The following is a 22,306-nucleotide window of genomic DNA, read 5'->3' as shown; positions in this document are numbered from 1 at the left end:
TGGTATTTTGGTCAGTAAAAATAGACAAAGAGACAAATAGGTTTGTTTTTAATGTGATTATTTAGACAACTCCAAACTCCTTAAAAAAAGATGATGATCAGAAACATGAAGGTAGTGGTTGGTCTCTTTTATTGAATCGTCATGCCTTCTGTCAAGTAACCCCACACGTTATTTCACAGAATTTTGTCTTGCCAAGAAGAGGGCCTGAAAGAGAATACAATTAGGTGAGGACATCTTAATGAAAAAACAGACTCTGAATGAAGATGGACGGATAGATGGAGACTAAAAACCTTCTGAACGGCATCAACGGCAGAGTCGTCTTTAAGCATTTTAGCTCGCTTCAAGGCCTCCTCAAAGTGTGACGTGCTGGACTGGAAGTCCCCAAGGTGCACTGAGAAGAGAAGGACGAAAAGGAGAAGTCAAGAGAAAATAGGCGATAGGTTTAAGAATCTAACCGTACACGGTGGATTAATTCCACAAGGTCACTACAGGTCAAAATATAATACGCAATATTAAATGTACTTAATACTGAGTACTTAATGTACTTTGTAATGTATTTTGTACTATATAAATAATTACAATCTGCCTGTGCCACCAGAACACTGGCATTGAGCAGCCATTTGTCGTCTCCAATCTCCTCTGCTGTGTCAAGGGATCGACAGCCATACTCCCGCGCTTCTGTGTGACGCTTCAGTTCCAGGTAGCAGCGTCCGATCTCATAGAACAACCAGGTCTTCTCCACGCTGTCACGAACCAATGGAATTTTCTCTTCCCACCTAAAAAGTGAAGGAATGGCCAATGCCAGTTGCATTCATCTGTGCGTTGTTCAATCAACAAACACACACACACACATATGCTTTTGTACAACATCCAGTGTTGCCTGCTTACACATTAATCGCCTCGCTGAACTTCCCGGTATGGGCATAGACTCGACCAATGTTGTCCAGCGCCTGGGACTTTGCATCAGGCAGTTCACTGTGTGATCATCATGGGGTTATGTATATATATACACATACACACACACACACACTGACCATTGTAATACAAAGGTCTCCTTGATCTACTCACCTGTGTATTGCCAGCTGTAGGCTTTTCTGGTACTGAGTCAGTGCTTGGTCCATCTTGCCCAGGTCCATCAGGGCGTTCCCGATGCAGGAGTGCAGGTTGGCCAGCACCTCGTTTCTATTGGGCAGATCCTCCTCCGGCCAACCCTGCACTGTCCTCATTACGTGGCGGGCCTCCTTCAGACTCCACTCCAAGTTCCCAGAGGTCAGCGCTAACCAACAAGCAACAACAGCTGAGAAGGAGTTTTTAACCCCGGCGTTCAGGCCCAATTCCCAAACGGTTCCCCCCTCACACCAACATGGCCCCCTCATCATCCCCTGGGCTCGAATTGGATAGTTCCATTAATCAGCCCTCCACTGTGACCCGACACACACACACACACACACACACACACACACAAACTATGTAAAGCGCTTTGAGGGCCTTGAATAGTTCTATGCAAGTGCAATGAATGATTATAATTATAAATATGATTATCTTAGTCCCCAGCACTTATCATCCCCCTCATCCATGTCACCTCCGTCAATCTCCTCCAGGCTCTTCAGCACATACTGGGTGGGGTCGGAGGGTGAGCTGTGAAGACGGCCCTTGCTCCATTTCTCCTGCATGAGTTTGCGGTCTCGCTCCCGCGCGTAGATCAACTTCTGCTGCCGCCAGAAGTCAATGCGGCGGTCAAGGTAGCCAACACTATGGAGGATAAGATCCTGCAGGCACTCTCCGCCACGCATCCTCACCTTTGCCAAGTCTGGAGAGCAGAAGGAGATGTTGACGCCCTAGACACACACTGTTACATTGTTGCCTATTAAGGAGCAGATGGCTAGTTTTGGGCATTTTGCTCAAGGATGCCTACAGGTAGTGTGCAGATTTTAAATCATATCTCTTGTGGGCAGAGTCCCACACCTGAACCACAGCATTATTCTGGCCCTCTCCCACAGTTTTTAAGCAATTATTAACAATTGAAACTGGAGAAAAACAACAATGATAAATTCAAGGGATATATAACATAATTAAGGCCGGCATGTTTTGATATCTTTTTGTCAGAACTTTTTAGTATTGTAAACCATATCGTATACAACGATGTCCTTTAAAATACAAACATTATGTTGGGGTTGTCAAATGCAATCCAAACAAAACGGCTGACAAAAATCACAACACCTTCGTCTTTCAATAGTTTTTCCAGATACTCCTTGTCGCTGTAGAGCTCTCCAAGCAGCTGTTTGCTGCTTCTTTCCACCTTAGCACTCTTTTGGCTCTGCTGCTTCACATGTCTCCTCTGAGGCTGGGTTGCCGTCACCGGCTGCCCTTTCTTAACCTGCCAAGGTTTTTTTTTATGAAATTATAGTTCAATACTGTGGGTAGTCAGTGACCACACGGTAAAAGGAACAATTGGCTATTGTATTGCCTTTATCTGGTCTAACTATATCAGGTAATAAACTCATTCATTCTTTCAGCAGTAATGCTGCACATTTCTGTTATCTGTGTTTGCTCCAGTATTCTAATTTAGGATAAAAATCTCACCTCCCCCTTACAGAACGATGAGAGGTCTTCTTTGTTCTCAAGTTTTTCTGGGTAAGACAAGGAATAATAAAATACAAGTACAATATACATTTTCGACTAATAAATCAAATCTACTAAGTAATAATAAATAAACAAATGTCTCTTCCCACCAAATTATGAGAACCAGTGCTCCTATAAATTAATACTTTTTTACATCATTTTGTGACTTACTGCCCACAGAGTTCTCAATCGCCTCTTGTGCTTTCTGGATCCCGAGTCTAAACTCTTCAAGCTCTGGACGCAGTTTGCGGCCTCTGTGATAAAACACCAAGGCAAACTCAAGGTCCCCCATGGTGTATAAGGCCTCAGCTTTCTGGTACAGCCCCTTAAGGAAAGAAAAGGTCATGCTTTTTCTCTATCAGATCTATCTCTATCTCTATTTAATTAAGAGTTGTGCTGTCTAGCGATATAAAAGTAGGGTGCACTTTGTGGTGATGTCAACGTTTATTTAATCTCACCTTGAAGAACTCTTTGTCCTCTTTGAGGGAGGTCTCTGCATCTGAGAGTGCGTTGTCAGTATCCCCCATCTTTAAGTAACATCTAGACCTGGCAACAAAGCAGTTCTTGTCCTCTGGTTTGAGAATCAATGCCTCAACAAAGAACAGGAGAATGCAGGTTAGGAACAGGACGACACAGGTTAGCCACAGATAAGGAACAGTTAAGAACAGGAGGACACAGGCTATGTACAGGTTAGGAACAGGTGGACAATGGCAATGTACAGGTAAGAAACAGGTGGACACATGTAAGGAACAGGTAAGGAAGAGGTTGATGCAGGTAAGGAACATGTGAACACAGGTTAGGTGCAGGTAAGGAACGGGTAAACGCAGGAAGTGGACGCATATTAGGAAAAGGTGTACGCAGTTTAGGAACAGGTGTATGCAGGCCTTAGAATATGGTTATTATTACCATGTTATTCTTTTTACTTGTTTTCTTAGAAAGAAATCGAGGCAGCACCAAACTATTTAAAAAATGAATTAAATTGGAAACAGTTCAAGGACCGAAGCTGCAGGATTCAGCAATGTCTTCAGCTTACCGTTGAATAGCTTGCTTTTGCCTTCATGTACTCGCCTTTGAGGAACAACTGGTCCCCCTCAGCCATATAGGTCTGGAATGTGCTCCGGGGTCCTTGGTCAACTTCTAAGTCTGACATTTGCATGCAGAATTTCTGTTACATATAATAATAATAATAGACTAGTTTGGCGTAGTTAGCCTTACCTCACTTAAAAGTTTAGGTCAATGGTCTGGTGTCCTAGCAACCGCACTAACACGAACGGTGATCGACCAACGCCCTCTTGTGGTCATCTAGATGCAAGTATGATTTAAATAACCGATAAGCGCCTGAATGCCAACCATGGGGTAAGTTACATGACATTATAACGTAGGCTACCACTCTAAACACTTGCCTATGTATGTGTACTTCTCTTTGAAATATCTATTTGATTATATTTTGGTAGCTTATGAATTGATGTGCATAGCTTGGTATCAATCATTTCCATTGCTCATAACCTACTACTAATTTAATAAATTAAATATTACATATAGGCTATAGCTAATACAAACTATAGGGTAACAATCAAGCAGGCTGTAGTTATAAATCAAGACCAAAGACCAGAGTTGAGGAGTTACTTCAGAGTTCCACTTTATTTCCATGTTTGATAATGTCTCAGTCAGTTGATTTCTTTGCTACCAAAGCAAAAAGGAGGATACTGTCCTACTACATTAGGAACGCCAAGTGAATGAAACACTCAAAACTCAACATTAGTAAGCAACTGTAGAGTTTAAATTATAGGGTGCCATAATTATGTAACTTCAGACAATTAGCAAAACCTTCTTCCGTGTACTTCAAATGTAAATACAGATTGATGGTCATCTGTAAAAGAGAAACAAAAAAAATCAGGAGTCTGCGTCACATTTGAGGAATATAGTCAGCACATGAACCACATTAGTGTAAAACAAGCAAAGCCTAATTGTATCTCCTGAGTTTATTCCAGTCATGCTTGCTTATCACAGGTGTCCAACCCAACTTTTACACTCAAGAGTCGACAGATTTTTCTTTTACAATAAATATACATATTATCAAAATAAAAAAGGGCTACTAACCATCATAAATAAACACTTTACATTCCAGTAAAATGTACAGAGCATCAAAAGGTGATTGGCAATGAGGAACATAAAAACCGCTATGGAAGGAAAACGCAAGGGTAATGGCGAGTACAAGCATAGCTAATCTCTCTGCTGCCCTCTTCTCCACCGCGCTAAGGCCGCACGTGTGTTACCGTGCAAGTCTGGGGTCTTCCAGCTACCAGGACAGAAACGCTGGCAGAATTAAGCCAAATTAAAATTTAGCTATTTCTGGCAGACACAGAAAAATAACAAACACGTTGCTCCAGCTACAATACATGGAGCTCAGGGCGGGGTTATACAGTGACAGGGGGGGGCTAGCTTCATGCAGAGAACACATGCGCTGCAGTGATGCTGAGGGAAGCTTGGCAATAGTGTGCCCGAAGCACTGGTGTCTCTGGGTCCCCAGGACATCACACATCCCCACTCTCCCCAATGCAGTCACTGCAGTGTCTGCCATCAAATGAAAACCCCAAAGTCGATTCATTTTGGCATCATTTTCTTCCTTTTTTTCCCCAACAGGAACAATGCTGTTCCTGAGTCTCACTTCAGTTGCCTTCAAGAGAACAAAAAAACAAAAGTCGTAGTAAGGGTTGTCAACTTAGTTTGAGGCCTCTTGCCAGGTGATTATTACTATTTTGATGCATGTTGTAATTTCAGGGAAGGTAGCATTCACCCAGGCGTTAAGAAAGAGAGAGACTATGTTCTCAATTTAAAATGGCGAAATGTGTAACTTAAGAGTAGGCTTTGTGTGTAGAAGTGTCCTGACGTAGCGAATTAATAAGTACAGAAATCCTCTGGGATTATTAACCAAACTGAAAGAAGAAATTTCCTGGTCCGGATGCTGAAATTAAAAGATAAAAAAGAGGTAAGTGAAATAAATAAGCAGTATTTATACAATTCTTGGGAAAGTTTCAAATATATGAAAAGTAGAAGAACAGCCTTTGGGTACATACACGGATTCCCTTCAAAACTGAAGCCCCCAGGGCCTCCAAAGAACGCCTTGAATATATTGTTTGCATCGAAGTCTGTCAAAGATAAAAAAAAAAACAACAACACAGCTTTTACATAGCCATCACAAACAATCGCATTACAGAATTAGGAAGACCAAATATTCAACAGCACATTAATACATATGTTTATACAGCTAATAAATACCCAATATAAATCATAATCTTGGTAGACAAAATTGAATGAATTTGGATTGAACGGTGAGTCCGGCGATTGTTCTCCTGACTGCCCCCAATGATGGATTGATTGATTGCACTTTAATAATCCCCAAGGGGGAAATCCTTTTTCCACCAAGCCACTCACAACATCAACAGGACAGTAAATACATCAAGACAGGGCACAGTACCACATACACTAAAGCAACAAATAAATAGGTATTGTGGCAACCCGGATCCGGCTCAGCGCCCCTGGAAGCCAGATGGCGCTATTGAGGACATTGGAGCCGGTGCCAATTAACTACATGCAGAGCACCCGAGGAACAGGTGGAGAAGCAGGGCTTTAATAGCCTGCTTCTCCACTCATTCAGGGCTCTCCCAGGTGTAGTTCGTGCACGGAGAGCCCAGTCAGGAAACTCAGTCTAGTTTACTATCTAAATGGACACCAAGGTATTTAAATGAGGGAACTACCTCTACTGGCTGACCTCTCATAAGAATAGGGGCCGGTCGCACTCCCTGTTCACACCCTCCTCCTCCGCCAGGTCCTGACCAGTCTGCCCTCCCTATTCAAGCCCTCTGCCTCCAGGTCCGGCCCAGAGCCTCACCTCCCATGTTCACACCCTCCTCCTCCAGGTCCTGACCGCTGTCATAGCGGGCCTTCTTCTTGGGGTCGGACAGCACCGTGAAGGCCTCTCCCACCTCCTTAAACTTCTTCTCCTCTTCCTTCTGCATCTCTATACTGGCACCACTGTGACGGTCTGGACATGGAAGAATCATGTTGATTAAATAAGAATGGCCGTTGTCGTGATCGATGATTTCTGGATGGGCCAATTTATTTATGAAAAATGTTCTTATTATGACACTGTTTATATAAGACAGAAATTATATACAACTCACTTATAAAACCTCTGATAAATGTTTTCCCCTTTCTTTTTAAATACCAAATCATTCTATACATAAACGACTTTGTAATATACACCCTTATTTTGTAGAGAACTTGGAATAGTGAGCAATAGATTGAGGTGAATGGTTCTGCGTGCCATCCTTCACCTGGGTGGTGCATGAGCGCTCGCTTGCGGTAGGCCTTCTTGATCTCTTCCTCTGAGGCATGCTTGTCCACCCCCAGCACCCTGTAGTAATCTTTTCGCTTGCTTTTCTTCAGCTCCAGCTGGGCGTTCTTCAGAAATTGCTTGTGTTCTACCGATTAAACAGGAACATAGAGCAGTACGTTTAGCCATGGGACGTTATATATTTCTAATTTTTAGAGGCTTAGGAGTTTTACCCTTGAACTTGTAACAAGGGGTATCCCTTGTTACAAATTCACAATAAACCTGGAAATCCATATGTAACAGCTGAAGAACAAAGCTGCTGAAGAAGACCGTTTTTTCAAGTCACTCACAGTGAAGATATTCACAATATCGGCAACGCTAACGTCAATACACTACGATCAACTTATTGAGGGTTTTGTATCACGATCCAAATAAATAATTAAATAATTTCCCTCTGGGATTATTAAAGTATTTATCTATCTATCTATCTAAATCGTATACGAACGTATCCCTACGTACGATAACTAGCTAAATGTTCTCCCTCTATCGCAGGTAGGGGTAGGGCATCTTGCTCAATGATGCCTACAGGTAGACTACAGTCATCCGTTGTCAGACTTTTGCGATCAATGATGGCATGACCCGGCGCAAGTGATGGCATGTGGCAGCTCACCTTTAGTCTTCTCGGTCTGGTAAACCTTCTCGTAGTCCCGCACTGCCTCTTCATACTGCTCTGTGTCCATGTAGCTGTGGCAGCCCAAGTAAAACACGAAAGGCATTTCTTCAGTTGCACTCCATGGACAACGCACTTGAAATTATGATCGCAATGCCAATACTGATAAGAGTAATCAATATTTGACTGATAGTGTACCATTGAGCTCTCCGTAAATAGGCCTTGATGTAGCTCTCGTCCAGCTTAATTGCCTTTGTGCAGTCGTCAATAGCTTGTTCTAGTTTTTTCAACTTTCAAAGAAATAAGCAAAGACGTTACCAGGCATGAAGAGGACAGATGCTCCATGAGTCTATTCTTGTTTTGCAGAGATGTTACTTCCGCTTTGATAAATTATAACTTAATAATAATAATAATACTAATACGACAAAACAATGCCCTTGTTAATGTCACCTGATCAGCATATAAATGTATAAACAAGACAGAAAATGTGCAAGGGTTTGCGTCTGGACAAAAAAAGATACGTGTGACAGGCAAACGACTCATATATATGCATACATCTTCTCCGGCCCCTAGTGCTCACCTTTGACCCGACAGTTCCTCGGTTACAGAACAGCTTGGCATTGGTCTTGATGTTGTTGGGGTCTATTGTGAGTGCCGCAGAGTAGAGCTCGTACGCAGCCTCGTAGTCGCCCTCCTTGAACGCCTTGTTCCCTTCTTCCTTCTTGGATTTAAGTGCCTTGGCATTCTGCCGCGACAAGAGGCAGGATACCGTCTCAAATATGCTACAATAAACAGCAACTTGGGCTTTGATACTCTTGATGGACGCGTGGATTTGGGAACTCACCCTGCATGCGAGGCGAGCCTTCTCGTGGTCGGGGGCCATGTGCAGCGCGTGGACGAAGAACTGGACCGCCTTGTCGATGCAGTCCTCATAGTAAAGGCAAAGGCCGCGGACATACAGTGCGTCCCCATTAGTGGAGTCCATTCGGAGGATATCACTGCAATTAACCAAGAAGAAAGAAACTATAAGGATTACAAGTTAGATAAAAAAAACACTAACAAGTGAAGTATGTTGCCAAGTAGGGTTGAGAGGAATAATTGAGTGATCGGAATTATTTTCACCTGTAATACTTTTAAAACATCACCATAGTTACAGAATCACATTACATATGATATTGGCGCTCATGATCGGCTAAAACTGAATTCTCCTATCGAATTACAATTGTATTAGAACCAAGATCCTCAGTCATAACAAATACAGTAACCTGAAAACCGCATGGGCTGTCTTGCAACAATTATTAATTGTACATTTTAAGGTACTTCTTCCATACCCTTTTAGCAGAGATGTATAGTAATGAGCCATGTATAATTAAGGGATGCAAAAGGGTAAGGCATAAAGATGGTGAGAACATTTCGTGTAGACAGAAAACTTCTCAAAACTATAGTCCCCCTGGAGATAATGTTGAAGGAAATTTGCTTTACATGTTAAGATCTAGTTATGCTTAAGCATGGTTGCTTCTGTGTGAAAACAAATGATATGGCAAAACAATCCTTATAGGATCACACATTTTTGGTTCATATTTGCTTTACTGACTCCTTTCTCTAATATGAGCAGAATTGCTCAATTTTTTGCCTTCTTTGGATGTAGGTCTATCCTAAAGCATCCATAGGCATTTTGGTTAGTGATTGTTGATAATGCATCTTGGAAATCAAAATGAACTGAGCGATTCCAGAATAATACACATTTGCAAACTGGTCTGACGATGTCAAGCCCCTCTTTCCTTATCACTAAACATAGTGTTCATTTTTGTTATTTATATGTACGTCGGCAAATTAATATATGCACTTCTCCCCTCAATAAATAGTCAACTGTCATTTGGACACATGACTTACTAATCATATCGGCCGATATGCCATCCAATCCAAAGCTATATGATGCTACACATCATATAGTGTTAATGTAGGATAATGTAGAAAAATCCCTTCATTTGCAGGCTCTTCGTTCTTGCTAGACTTGAGGTACAAGGTTAACCAATAAATAAAATAAAATACCAAAACTTCTATTAAACCAGAAAACTTGTAAAGTTAATGTTATATTTCGCTATTTGAAATGTATTTGTAAGGTCTCCATTGTTGAGTGGATTAATAGAGTGAGATTTGTAAAATATCTCTAAAATAGGGCTGAACTGATGGGTTGAACAGGATCATTACGGCATTACTAATCCAAATAAGTGGCATAAGTTATTGACCTGGGACCATACATTGCAAAAGGCAATGGTATCGGTAACACTCCTAAATGCAATCACTGTCTGCGCAGCCAAGTATGTTATCAGGCAATCAGGATAAGATATTCATCAAGAAATTCTGCCTAACAACTCAATCTTTTGGATTTATTTTTGGATCCTTTTGATTATATTGGGATTGCATAGTTTGCAGAGCAACATTACGTGGAACAACCCCGCCCACAAATGACCCTCCCCACATTAATATTTGTACTTCAAATCCACACAATCCGTGTTGCTGATCTATTTTGGATTCAGAAAACCTGGTTACGCTGAAAGGTGAAGTGTTTGTAACTCTGTTAACAGATTAAACCTTAAACCTGAATATTGCCACTAGTGAACCTCGTCTCCTGGCTCTCCTGCTCACCTGGCTACGCCTTGGGCCTCAGGGTAGCGCCCCAGCAGGGCTAAGCACTCCGCCTTCAGCACCTTGAACCTGTGACAGGCTGGGGCCGACTCCAAGGCTCGGTCCATACAGAAAACAACCTAAAGAGAACCAAAGTTTGCAATCTATTGATGCTTGACATGATTAGAATAGTGTTTTTTTCAACAAAACTACTAAATAAAAGAACGTACCATTCTAAAGTCTCGCTTCTCAAATCCTATTTCCGCCATCTTCTCATATTCAAGGATGGATTCTGCATTCTTAAGCTGGAGACAGAAATGTATAGGTCAGAGATAAATAATCGACTATAAAAATGTGTTATGATTGTATTTATTAGATAGAGAGATAGAGATAGAGATAGAGATAGAGATAGAGATAGATAGATAGATAGATAGATAGATAGATAGATAGATAGATAGATAGATAGATAGATAGATAGATAGATAGATAGATAGATAGATAGATAAGAATTGTATTAATCCCTTGGGAAGGTTTCCTCAGGAAATTGCCCTTCCAGCAACAGCCAACAGTAAAGAAAATAAAATACAAACATAGAAATGTGCAAAATACTAAATGCAAAATGATAAAAATATAAAAAATATATATACAGGGAAACAATATACAAGAATAGTACACAAGCCGATATTCACATGCGGGAGTGTCTAAACAGTTCAGAAAAACTGTATCAAACAGCCAAGTTGTGTTTGATATGTAGTGTTATGTTATGTAGTGGGTGGTGGGTCAGGCCTGGTGCTCCTCCCCGACCTCCGACCTCCTTTGCCGCCACCTACCTCCGTGTGAGGTGTTGTACAGTTTAATAGCTCGGGGGACAAAGGAGTTATTATATTATATTATATTATAGTATTATGTAGATCCAATGGATTATCCACATTGCAAGCCAACATGTACGTAGCCCTACAGGCCTACATAATCTCCTGCTACACCACTCTGTATTATACACTCTTGTTTACAGAGGCTAGTCAAAAACTGGAGCTGTATAATAAGGAAAAGGATGTCAGACCATGCTCTCTCTCCCATTACACTGACCGACCTCCTGATGGCACTGGTTGTTGTCAAGTTCCAGCTCCAGGACCCTCTGGAAGCAGCGCTTCGCTGCCATCGCGTTGCCGAGAGACAGATGGCATTTCCCCTCTCGTAGATGACCCTGTCAGCAATGAAATGATGGCTTACAAACAGAGAGGAAACACATTCATATATGGGTTCGACAAAGAGCTGTGTTGTCCACAGCTTACCTTCATGAACGTGTCGTCCAAACGCACAGCCTGTTGGGAGTCCTCCAGAGCCTCTCGGTACCGACACAGCATCATCAGTGTTGCCGCCCTGTTCCCGTAGTAACTTGCATTCTTGGGGCACACATCTGAAAAATATCAAAAACGTAAGGATACCTACTTACTATCCTAGTGGTTTCAGTTCATATAAAACATGTGGCTACGAAGAAGACATAATCAAACTATTACCTATGGCCTTGGTATAGTAGTTGAAGGCTTCTGAGTAATTCTTCTTGATGTAAAAGGCATTGCCTTGATCTTTGAAACTCTCTCCTTCCCTAAAGACGGGAAAACTGTCAGTAATGCGACCACATACAATTATGTGGCACTAAATAGATAGAAAGGAGTCTGTCATTATGAATCACCACTGACACACTCGCAGTACTAATACAAATTGTAGTATTATTGTTCTGCTGACCTGATTCCTTCAGAAAGATACACACATACGACACTGTATTGTTGGTAAGTCGAAAATCTCATAACGCATTGCAAAACTAAGCTGGATATTTATTTAGGAATACAATTGGGAACACATTCTCTTCATCTTCGTAAACATTGCATGGTTTATTATTATTTATCGTGTGGCTTTTGTCATTAATTTTTCAATTTATATTATTTAATATCAGTAAAAAAAAATGTGAACGAGGCAGTTCATTGTAACCATAAGTCTCACTTGCATTCAGTCTCAGAGTGACCCGTTAGCCACTGGAGTAGCTGTGGGCCGGAGGGTTTTCTACCTTTTAATTCATCATGTGGGTCACAAGTATGACTCTAGCCCAAGGGTCTCGCCTAATATAGCAACAGCTAAAACCATTCGCCTATTCCGTTTGCACATGTGGACATTGGATGACAGCGATTACATAAACGGTACTGAGAGCCAGGAATATATGACACCGCAGTTCGGTATCCGTCTCTTCTTTTTTTGGAAGCGTTTCGTGCCATTCAACATCACGTCCAAACAACACGAGTAACTTCACACTAAATATCCAGAATATACGTACATACACACTCCATCAAATAACTTAAAATACACACAAAGCCAGTCACTTGCTACGGTCCTCAGAGAGTAATGTGTCTTAAGTATTGGGAGGCAGCAAAGCAAAGCAAAGTGGAGAGTATTAGGTAACCGAGAGAGAACTACTGCTAACAGCTAACTGGTTAGCTGTAATAGTCCGACATGAAACTAATCTTTTTGAGGGTCTGCACCGAGAGAGTTATGATCTGCTCTGCTGTCCAAAACACAACCACAATTCACTGGTACCTTTCCAATTCTTCGTCACTGAGCATGTCCATGTCAAGGTCCGAGTTCACATCATCACAGTCCACAGTCGCCATTTTGCCGATACTGGATAGGGGCGGGACGTGGGGGCGGAGAAAGGGCTATGTTGTTGGAGACCACTCCCCTTTAGCAGACTGCAGACATCAGACGTCATCTGTAAACAGGAAGCATTGAATCGGGTGAGAAAGTAAGTACGATTCGTTTGAGCTAAATTGTGTTATTTCCTTGTTTCCAAAGCTCTAAAGTTGGTTTATTCTTTAGATGTACCGTTTAGGCTGAAATGTGACATTGACAATATAATGAATTATTATGTTGGCAAACCTTTACTAGGTTACTTCTTTAAAAGCAAAAGCTAAGCTAGAGCTAATTTTTGTTGCACAGCTTTTCCCGGTTTTGTGTTTACGTAAGAGTCTTACAGTTTTTGCCTGATAAGCATTTGTACTCTGCAGCAGTATTTGTAAAATATGTCATATGAAAAAGTTGTTGTGCTATGCTGCGGCTTGTCTGTAAAGGGAAGTGTAAAGAGTCCGGAGATCAATCGGAGCGCAGAAGTGGCTCTCTTGCCTTAAAACATCCCTTAAGGTCTTAATTAGTTTGTTGTTATTATAATACTTGTTTATAATGTTTATTCCGCGTCGAGTCTTGCACTGTTCTCATGGAACACCTATTCACAGGTTTCTTATGTTCTGGCTGAAATAACCAATCATGGGGAAAAGTTGCAAAGTAGTGGTATGCGGCTTGACTGCTGTTGGAAAAACGGCTGTGCTGGAGCAGCTACTGTATGCCAATCACGTGGCAGGTAGGCTCTCTTCCATATAAGGTCTTGAATCGATTTATTTAGATCAAATTATTATTGGCCCATTATGCTGTTTCTGCTTGAGACTGGCGAGACCATGGTATTAACAATTTTAAAAAGATAATGATAAAGATAATAACCTTTATCATTTAAGAATGTGCCGATTATTTTATAGGCTATACATTTAAAAGTGAAACCATAGAACCTTGACAATTTACTTTGCCAAATGCATTATATTGAATAAAACATGCTAAGTGACAATGGAACATGGCCACCGAAGTAATTGCTGCTTATTCAATTGTGTGTATCTACTTACTTATTTTCCTTGTATATTCTAGTGTAAATGTTTGTATGATTCAATGGCAGTGTGGTTGAAGTGGTTTAAAACGTTATGAAAGCGTTTAAACCACTTCCTCCACACTGCCATTGAATCATTGCTGGAAAGGAATATCGGTTGAAATACTGAAACTTTTCTGTTAGGTTCTGAGCCCATGGAGACCTTGGAGGACATTTACATTGGCTCTATTGAGACAGACCGTGGCACACGAGAACAAGTGCGCTTCTATGACACCCGGGGCCTCCGTGATGGGATGGAGTTCCCGCGGCACTACTACTCCTTCGCCGACGGCTTCGTGCTGGTGTACAGCATCGACAGCAAAGAGTCCTTTAAACGCATGGAGGCCCTCAAGAAAGATATCGACAGGCAGCGAGACAAGAAAGAGGTGGGTCCATGTCTATTCACTGTAGTTGGTAGAGCAGGGGTCAGCAACCTTTTCAACATGCAGTGCCAGTTTGACATTTTTTCGTTAATGAGTGAGCCTTAAGCAACAATATATTTGAAATTAAGATGAATTATGACACATCGACCAAAAACATTTCCAGAAGACCTGGAATTGTATTATTTCCATGGAGTTCACAATCATGCATCAACATTTTAATTGTTTTTTTGGTTGTTGCAGCGTTCTTTGGACATTTTTTAAAGAGTCAGGATCGCTTGTACCTCACTTTATTTTGTAAAGGTTTGGACTAGTCTCTATGAGGCAAAAGGAGGGAATTGTATAGGCCCGCGTGGAGATATGCTTACTAGGGCATCTGATGGATGCGTTACCTGGAGCGTTCTGGCCCCCTGGGCTATGTGTTGTGACTTTAATACTGGACAGGCGTGGACTCAGTTATGTGCTCTGATTGGCTAAGCATGGTGCTGAACTCCCGCCTCCTGGATACCCATATGTGTACTCTGTGCTGATCCCTCGCGGATATGTATTGGCATTGCAACTTGGTTTGTGGAATGGCGTTGACCTCTTGTGGCTATGTGTTGGCAAAACTTAGTTTGTGGCTTGTTGCTGACCTCTTGTGGCTATGTGTGGGAATTACACTTGCTTTTGTGGCCTTGAGCGTCTGGGTCTCTCGAACATCCTGACTGCTCGTATCTCTAGAATTGACACATGATGAATGGCTTCCTGTATGACCTGGACGCCTCCCTAGGCTCAGGATCCCTCCCTAAGATGAGAAAAGAAGCCTCTTTAATTGTTGAGGGCATATGTGACCTGTTGGTATGAATGTGAACATCTTAAAACACCATTTTCAGAAACTAATTCAAAAACATATTTGCATTGTGAGAAATGATGAGAATGAGAATGTTGGAACCATCCACATCAATATCTTTAAGACATGTACAGCTTTGCAAAACCATGTGAAGGCGATGCATACAGGCCACTTGCAAAAATATTTTAAATATTTTCACAACATAAGTTTAAAAACTATTAATGGACCCCATTTCAGAACTCTGCTTTCTGTAACAAATGTAAACATATTTGCACTGGGAGAAAATGGCCAAAACAGAATTAAGTGCAAAAAAAAAAATAGGTAGCAATGAATATGCATTGAGCAGTGACATTTTTTAATAATAAAAAAAATATATATATATTTCATTTTTTGTAAAAGTGTGCTAATGAGTATGCTGCCCCGTTCCAATGGTGGCACACGTGCCTAGGGTTGCGGACCCCTGTGGTAGAGTATCATAAGAACAAGGTGGCAGTACCTCTGGAGATATACAAAGGTCAATTGGTGACTTACTAGAGGGTTTCTGGTTTGATCTTGGGTTCCTTCTGGCTAAGTTTCCATGAGCAGGACCCCAACTGCTGTCAAACAGCAGGTTGTAGCTGTGAAGGGTTGACACCACCACTGGTGTGGGAGTGTGTGTTTGAATGCATTTGTGAATAGAACAGCCATATAGAGCGAGATAAAGGCTTGTTAGAAATATTAAATGATTGTTATTATACTCCTGTAATTGAGATAAAGCTCCCATTACTATCCACACGCTGTGCTTTGGAATCAGAGATGAAAGAAGATGTAACGTCGTTTCACAGGTGACCATCGTTGTCCTCGGCAACAAGCTGGACCGGGACGGTGAGAGGAAGGTGGAGCACAACACGGCCCAGAACTGGGCCAAGGCCGAGAGGGTGCGCCTGTGGGAGGTTTCAGTGGTGGACCGCCATTCGCTGATCGAGCCCTTCGTCTACCTGGCCAGCAAGATGACGCAGCCCCAGAGCAAGTCCACTTTCCCCCTGAGTCGCAACAAGAACAAGAGCAGCGGCTCCGTGGACAGCTGAGGGGCCAGGGGTGGGTGGTTCCTGAGGAGGGAGTACAGACCACTGGATTCATCTGGGGGGGGGGGGGGGGGAGGGGGGGTTGGTTAATAGAATGCAGAAATGACACGTGTATCTAACTACTACTGTAGCTTGGTAACTTCTGATTTTAACTTCTGTGAGTTAAGGGAATACAGAAGTCTCATGCAGAAGTTAACTGACTACTTCTGTAGTTAGTGACACGCTGAAGGTCAAAGGATGTTGGAAAAAAAAGTGCTTCACTGATAGATCTCTTGGCATCATGATTGTATAGCATTCATGTGTAGTCTCTGCAATAAGTACTTTAATAGAGCCAGGTTGTTTATTATTTTGCTCAATACTGTACCAAAATTATATAGATCTCTAGAATATTGTTATTTCAGTGTACAAGGCTGCAAAATATTCATTTTTGTGTGAAATGGTAAACCCTGTGCATGAATCCAGTGGTTTTAGTGTAATCAATAGTTGACAGTTGACCAATCTTGTTTATATGTTTGGTAAGACATCGATACAACATGTAATTGATAACGTAATGTGGAAATACAATTTTGCCACAAAATAAGCCCGCTTTTCAGTCATAGGGAATTACTTATTATTTCAAACAGAATAGAGTACGGGTTACGTGTCCTTTTTACATAGAGTATACAGACGTTTTTCCACTTACTTGATGCCCGAAACAGTAACTGATTTTATGAAATAATAATTCCAAAGATGACGGCCTTCTATAACTTCTCACAGTTAACTAGATGGAATTCAAAAAGCAGTCAAGTGAAAATGTCTATGGCAAAATGCAAATATCAAAAATGTTAATAGATGGCATAGCAAAACAGATCTTTCAATTCTGCCGTCATACAGCGTTTCAGGTAATGTCAACATTACAAATGTCTGTTATCTGTTGAACATCATCTAATTACCGGTTTCCTATCAGTGTATTGTCACATCTAAAGGAAAACAAGACATTTCACATGAATATGCAGTGCATATGCTGGTTGATGTAAATGTTCAGAATGTTGAACTGAATATTTTTTACAGTGCTGTTTTATTCTGAGATGTATGCTGTAGAGTAGGGTAGTTGCATATGTTATTGTCTTGTCTGTCTTTTTTGTCATTCCAACCAAATTCTGCAGATAAGAATAAATTATTTTGAGATGATGACATGTGTTTAAAGGGGACTGTTTGTAGTGTTAGGTTACATGGAAAATTATTTTTTATATAAATGGATGAATGTGATTGTCTGTCATAAATCCCTGACAGAATTCAAGCTGAATGTTTTAATTTTTTAATCAGAAAAAAATCTCTTATTGTTGTGACCAAACTTTCCTCCTTATGTTACCCATTTGCAGTCATTTTCACAATAAAATGAAAGCAAATTCATACATAATTATTATTTAAATTCTTTATTTAACAATAATAAATATAAATATATAAACAAACAAATAAATAAGTATCTGTACTAGAGTAAATAAATATTTAAATATTGCATATAGTTTAATCACACACTCATGCATACATACTCACACACTCACATTCATCCACATATGAATAGGTCATTGTTATATTATGAATATCTTCTCATTGCTAATTGGTCGAGTTTGGTTTCCTTCGATTGTCTAGAAATCTCTTGAGCTGTGCGAAAGCCAAGCGGAACTCGTAACGTCTCAGCTCCCAAGCACACTTCTGGTTCTGAAAGACAGAAGGACAGCGTCAGTCCTATGAAGCGAGATGAAGAGTGAGATTGACCCACAGCTAAAGCACATTTCTGGTTCCGAATGACAGAAAAACAGCATCAGTTATATGAAGAGAGGTGGCGAGGTAGATAGACCACTTACGAACACTTCTGCAAACCAGGCAGATATATAGAAGACCGACAGACAGGCACTAAGGCAGATAGACAGAAAGAAAAAGAGGAGGCAAATGGGCAGAGGAAGACCCACCGACAAGACATGAAGCCATGTAGAGAGACAGATAGACAGACAATATAATATAATAGAATACAGACCTCCTGAGTGTGTAAGATGGCCAGATGATCAGCAAAGGAGGCCAGGGCTGTTGCTGGGGTCTCTGCATCCGTCACCCCATCCTTGTCCACCTGTACAATCCCATTCATCAGGATTTAAATACACAACCTATACTGATTCAAATTCACTAGTGTCAAGACTAGTCTAGCGGATTCAAATCCACAACTTTCTGGTCTATTTGATCCAAACCCACAACCTACTGATCTGTTTTTTTGTTATGTATGTGCTATTCCATTGTAAGGATTTCAACTCCAAGCCCCATATATTTTAGGATTTTAACCCAACAAAATATTCACCACAAGTATTAAGATTCAAACCCAAACATTGAATAGTTATGAGACACCCCGACCTTCTGAAGATCTAGCCAATTTAAATCCTACACCCAACCTGAGGTGGTATGTTAGGCTGTCAGACACAAAAAAAGGGACTAGAACCTACACACTGCTGTAGATTGTTGGTTTGGCGGAAAACAAGGTTGTTCAAGAGCTGTACTTTCATCGGATTCCATGGCATCGAGGTCTGATTGCCATCAAAAACTTGTGAGAACAGCTGCAATGTTTTTAAGGCAAGCATTGGTACCGAATCCTCCTGTAAAAGAAGAGAAGATAAGAGATGTGTAGAGAGGAAACGATAAGAGGGAGAAAGAGAAGAGCAGACGAAAGGAGGGAGGAGGGAGGAAGAGAGGAGAGAAGAGAAGGTTAGTTTAGAAGAGATGAGGGGAGAGGTGATGAGAAGAAGGGAGGATAAGTAGAGAGGAGATGAAAAGTAGACAGGAGGGCACATGAGAGGAGAAACGAGGAGGTGGGAAGGCAATGGCTCATTGAGAGACGAGCTTGACAGACAGTAGAGGTGGGCCATCTTTACCGTTGCATCACTGAAGACATTTTGTGGGAAAATAGGTGCAGTCTGGTTTTCCGCACACTGTCGAGGTAAATATCCTCCCTGAGAGCGACACACAAGGAGAGATAGAGAATGAGAGAGAGGAAGACACACAGACATACAGACACAAAGACACACCGACAACGAGTCAGACCATTAGTCAGACAAAGAGAGAAAGACACACAGACACACAGACAAAGAGTCAGACCATTAGTCAGACAAAGAGAGAAAGACAGAAAAAGAGGGAAAGAAAGACCCTCAAACAGACCAAGGGAGGGGGGGACAGAATTGTTTTTACTGGATTAAAAGAGTGTCAGTTATTTATTTTGATATTTGACTCGACTAATCAAACCGGACCAACCTAGTTTGATTAAGAACTAGGGGTTAAAAACATTCATAATGAACATCAATTTAATTCTCCTTTTCTTTAACACTTATTTCAAAGCTACTCTGCGTAAGAAACATACATTTCTTCTTTATTACTGGCCCCTCTGACCTTAAGTTAACTGCAATTTTATTTGAGCTCTCGCATTTAATGTCTTAAACTAATGTTAGTTATAATCATTGATTCATTTTAGTTCTAAAGAGACGATGGGAGTAGCTTGAGTGGATATAGTGCTTCACATAATAACGAAAAAGTTCTGAAGAACCGACTTTTGTTGCTATTATCGAAGCTTAGACATCGAGACGTCCTCCCCTTTTTCCTGGCAAAACACGTTTCAAATATAATAGCAGTCAGCCAACAGGCTGCTCTACGCAGCTTTACAATTATTTATATTGTGTGTGTGTGTGTGTGGGGTGGTGAGTGTGTGTCTTACCATGTTTTCAAGAAGGAAGATGATCTTGGTGTTGATGCGGCCCAGGTGAAACTTGTTCCAGGGACACTCCATGGAGGACTTGGACACACCTGTCCAGCACAACACAACCAAAGACACGAAGACAGGCCACATTCTGACTGCTACAAAACTACACTAGAACAATCCTCCAACAGAACCTAAAGTCCTTAAATCACTGTAATATCTACACACTAAATCACTATTTATGTTCTACTCCCTTTCTCTCTCTCAATGTTACTTCTACTCTATAGTGCTCTATACCACCAGTCTGATGTCTTAAGGAAAATATTTGAAGCTTATAAAGAGATGATGGGGAATTACAAGTCCCAGCATTGATTGGTTTTTTTGCCAGCTGATGTGGTTTGATAAACCACAAGATGCCAGGATGTCCTGTAAAAATATAGATGAGGGGCTTTACCAAACAAAAAGAGTCTTCATTTTGGGGCTTTGAATTCTGTTTAAACTGACCAAATGGTAGTTGAGGTTTCAACATCTATATTTTGAGTATAGGTTTCAGGTGTGGGGGTAGAGATTTGGGGTATACATCTTTTATTTGATGATTCTGTATGTTTTTCAATGTTTAGTAGATAAGTGAACAATCAGTTAAGTGAGTTTGGATAAGGAGGTTGTAGGCAAGGGGTACAAATCTCATTATTTAAGTGGGGACCACAAACACAGAATTTGTTTGAAAGTATTTTCTGAATCAATTCCTTAGTTTGGTCTATGCAACCTGTTTCAATTCACTGATTAATACCTTTACAAATATTTTAAAAGTTTAAGCATTTTATGCTTATGTGTGAATTATTTCTAAAGTGGAGCTCTCTTCAATTTAATATGTTACATCAATTTAGAAAAAAAAATGATTGAAGGGGACAAAAGGAGGTTGTGGGTCAAATCCAATAGACATCCTATAGACCAATATATGTTGTGGGTTTGATTTAAGATGCATACATTTACCATAGTCACAGCCCTGATCTCAACATCTTATCACCTACTTACCCTTATTCTTTTCCATTATATTGTTTTGATGTGCTCTTTAAGTCTTTCTGCCAGCTTTCCTGACTGTCTCATGCCTATCGGTCTTCTCTATGTCTGTCTGTCTGTCAGTCTTATGTCTTTTTGGCAGTGGTGTGCTATGAAAAAGTTGCTGCACAGCCCAGTTACAAAAAACAAGTGCTGAGTGAGACAGACTGTATGCATATGAATCTGAAATGTATGTCAGTGTTTTTTTTTTATTTGTTAATTATTTTTTAAATTATGCATTTATTGCGGATAATCGGGAAGGAAGGAAATTGCTTTTGCTTTCCTTCTTACTTTCTCTTTCCTTGTCTCTGAGCTTCTGACGAAGTTGCTTCGGGCACTTCCGTATGAACGGAATCCGAAATACCCAGCCCCATTCGTAATACAAAATATGAATGAGCCAGCACATATGAATGTAAGCCAATGACCCACCATTACTATTTAACCTATTGGGAGCCTACAAGGACTTAAAACAATTCTTAACGCGATATCCCATTAACAAACCCATTAAGCTCTTTATTTGACGGAAACCAATACAAAGTCTATGTTTTCTCAGATTATAGCCTAAAGATGGGTCTCCCCGGGTGGCAACTTGTCTGAATTGAATAAGTACAACTAATAGAAAACGAAAGCGTGTTAGTTTAATCGGGTTCTCCCCCAGGGACCATGACGTATTTCTGAAGTAACTATTTTCTACCTGACCGTCAGGGTACAATACACATTACAGTTACCACCAAATGTACATGGGGTTGATCTGATTTTATTTCCGATTAACATACACTTATGACCCTGGGTCATTTGAGTCTAGGCTATTTGAGCATGTTTTCCCTCCTTACCAGTAGTTGATCTCTCTCTCTCTCTCTCTCTCTCTCTCTCTCTCTCTCTCTCTCTCTCTCTCTCTCTCTCTCTCTCTCTCTCTCTCTCTCTCTCTCTCTCTCTCTCCCCTCTCTCTCTCTCTCTCTGTCTCAATTTTAGTTCGTTTTCAAGTACTTTTTTTTGTTATTTTGGCTTTGCTCCCCCTGAAGCTAAACTACCCATAAAATAAACATTTTGTGTTCAGTCTGCAAAAGAGAACCTAGTTTCCCTGATCATCTCTAGGAGTTGGGAAAGGGAGCATGTACACTTTTATGTCTCATCCTGGGCACCCATAGGCCGGGTACACACGGGGGGATTTTTTTTGTGGGGATCTGGAGAGCTGAGCTCCGCTGATTGAGCATTGAGCATCCTGACTACGCAAATTGTGTGGGGGTCATTTTAAAACAGGATT

General features: G+C 40.9%; 4 protein-coding genes and 1 long non-coding RNA gene across 9 annotated transcripts; 2 read left to right on the top strand and 3 right to left on the bottom strand.

Annotated features, from left to right (window-relative positions):
• Nucleotides 1-31: 31 nt before the first annotated feature.
• Nucleotides 32-3,407, bottom strand: odad4 (outer dynein arm docking complex subunit 4). The gene is made up of 10 exons (XM_060040182.1): nt 3,081-3,407; nt 2,794-2,947; nt 2,584-2,630; nt 2,221-2,377; nt 1,583-1,810; nt 1,069-1,276; nt 889-975; nt 580-776; nt 291-391; nt 32-204 (listed from the first exon to the last, which is right to left on the bottom strand). Exons 1-10 carry the CDS (start codon nt 3,405-3,407, stop codon nt 169-171), a joined length of 1,542 nt encoding a protein of 513 aa, XP_059896165.1. The 3' UTR covers nt 32-168.
• Nucleotides 3,189-4,747, top strand: LOC132448777 (uncharacterized). Its single transcript, XR_009523423.1, has 2 exons — nt 3,189-3,322; nt 3,355-4,747. It is a non-coding gene; the product is annotated as an uncharacterized LOC132448777 (long non-coding RNA).
• On the bottom strand, nt 4,237-12,949 carry dnajc7 (DnaJ (Hsp40) homolog, subfamily C, member 7). 2 transcript variants are annotated; one of them, XR_009523412.1, is made up of 15 exons: nt 12,846-12,949; nt 11,774-11,862; nt 11,549-11,673; nt 11,347-11,460; nt 10,487-10,561; nt 10,278-10,396; nt 8,473-8,626; nt 8,209-8,373; nt 7,827-7,918; nt 7,629-7,702; nt 6,960-7,106; nt 6,515-6,667; nt 5,700-5,771; nt 4,723-5,587; nt 4,237-4,492 (listed from the first exon to the last, which is right to left on the bottom strand). XR_009523412.1 is itself a non-coding variant. In XM_060040194.1 (14 exons), the coding sequence occupies exons 1-14, from the start codon at nt 12,917-12,919 to the stop codon at nt 5,550-5,552; spliced, it is 1,491 nt and encodes a 496-aa protein (XP_059896177.1). In that variant the 5' UTR covers nt 12,920-12,949; the 3' UTR covers nt 4,237-5,549. The 2 variants fall into 2 exon arrangements, 1 of the variants encoding a protein (XP_059896177.1); XM_060040194.1 differs by having other exon boundaries at nt 4,237-5,587.
• On the top strand, nt 12,921-17,438 carry nkiras2 (NFKB inhibitor interacting Ras-like 2). 3 transcript variants are annotated; one of them, XM_060040294.1, is made up of 5 exons: nt 13,032-13,050; nt 13,376-13,445; nt 13,538-13,662; nt 14,140-14,381; nt 16,029-17,438. In XM_060040294.1, the coding sequence occupies exons 3-5, from the start codon at nt 13,569-13,571 to the stop codon at nt 16,269-16,271; spliced, it is 579 nt and encodes a 192-aa protein (XP_059896277.1). In that variant the 5' UTR covers nt 13,032-13,050; nt 13,376-13,445; nt 13,538-13,568; the 3' UTR covers nt 16,272-17,438. The 3 variants fall into 3 exon arrangements, with proteins under 3 accessions (XP_059896265.1, XP_059896268.1, XP_059896277.1); XM_060040282.1 differs by lacking the exon at nt 13,376-13,445 and having other exon boundaries at nt 12,921-13,050; XM_060040285.1 differs by lacking the exon at nt 13,376-13,445 and having other exon boundaries at nt 12,994-13,042.
• A 411-nt stretch (nt 17,439-17,849) lies between these two features.
• Nucleotides 17,850-20,774, bottom strand: ifnphi2 (interferon phi 2). 2 transcript variants are annotated; one of them, XM_060040268.1, is made up of 5 exons: nt 20,002-20,769; nt 19,169-19,246; nt 18,743-18,892; nt 18,286-18,375; nt 17,850-17,969 (listed from the first exon to the last, which is right to left on the bottom strand). In XM_060040268.1, exons 1-5 carry the CDS (start codon nt 20,131-20,133, stop codon nt 17,865-17,867), a joined length of 555 nt encoding a protein of 184 aa, XP_059896251.1. In that variant the 5' UTR covers nt 20,134-20,769; the 3' UTR covers nt 17,850-17,864. The 2 variants fall into 2 exon arrangements, with proteins under 2 accessions (XP_059896251.1, XP_059896245.1); XM_060040262.1 differs by lacking the exon at nt 17,850-17,969 and having other exon boundaries at nt 18,002-18,375; nt 20,002-20,774.
• Nucleotides 20,775-22,306: the final 1,532 nt, after the last annotated feature.

This window comes from Gadus macrocephalus, chromosome 2 (assembly GCF_031168955.1).
Source record: "Gadus macrocephalus chromosome 2, ASM3116895v1".
NCBI classification, from domain to species: Eukaryota; Metazoa; Chordata; class Actinopteri; order Gadiformes; family Gadidae; genus Gadus; species Gadus macrocephalus.
Note: the sequence above shows the minus strand (reverse complement) of the source record. Positions and strands in the feature narration are given on the sequence as shown.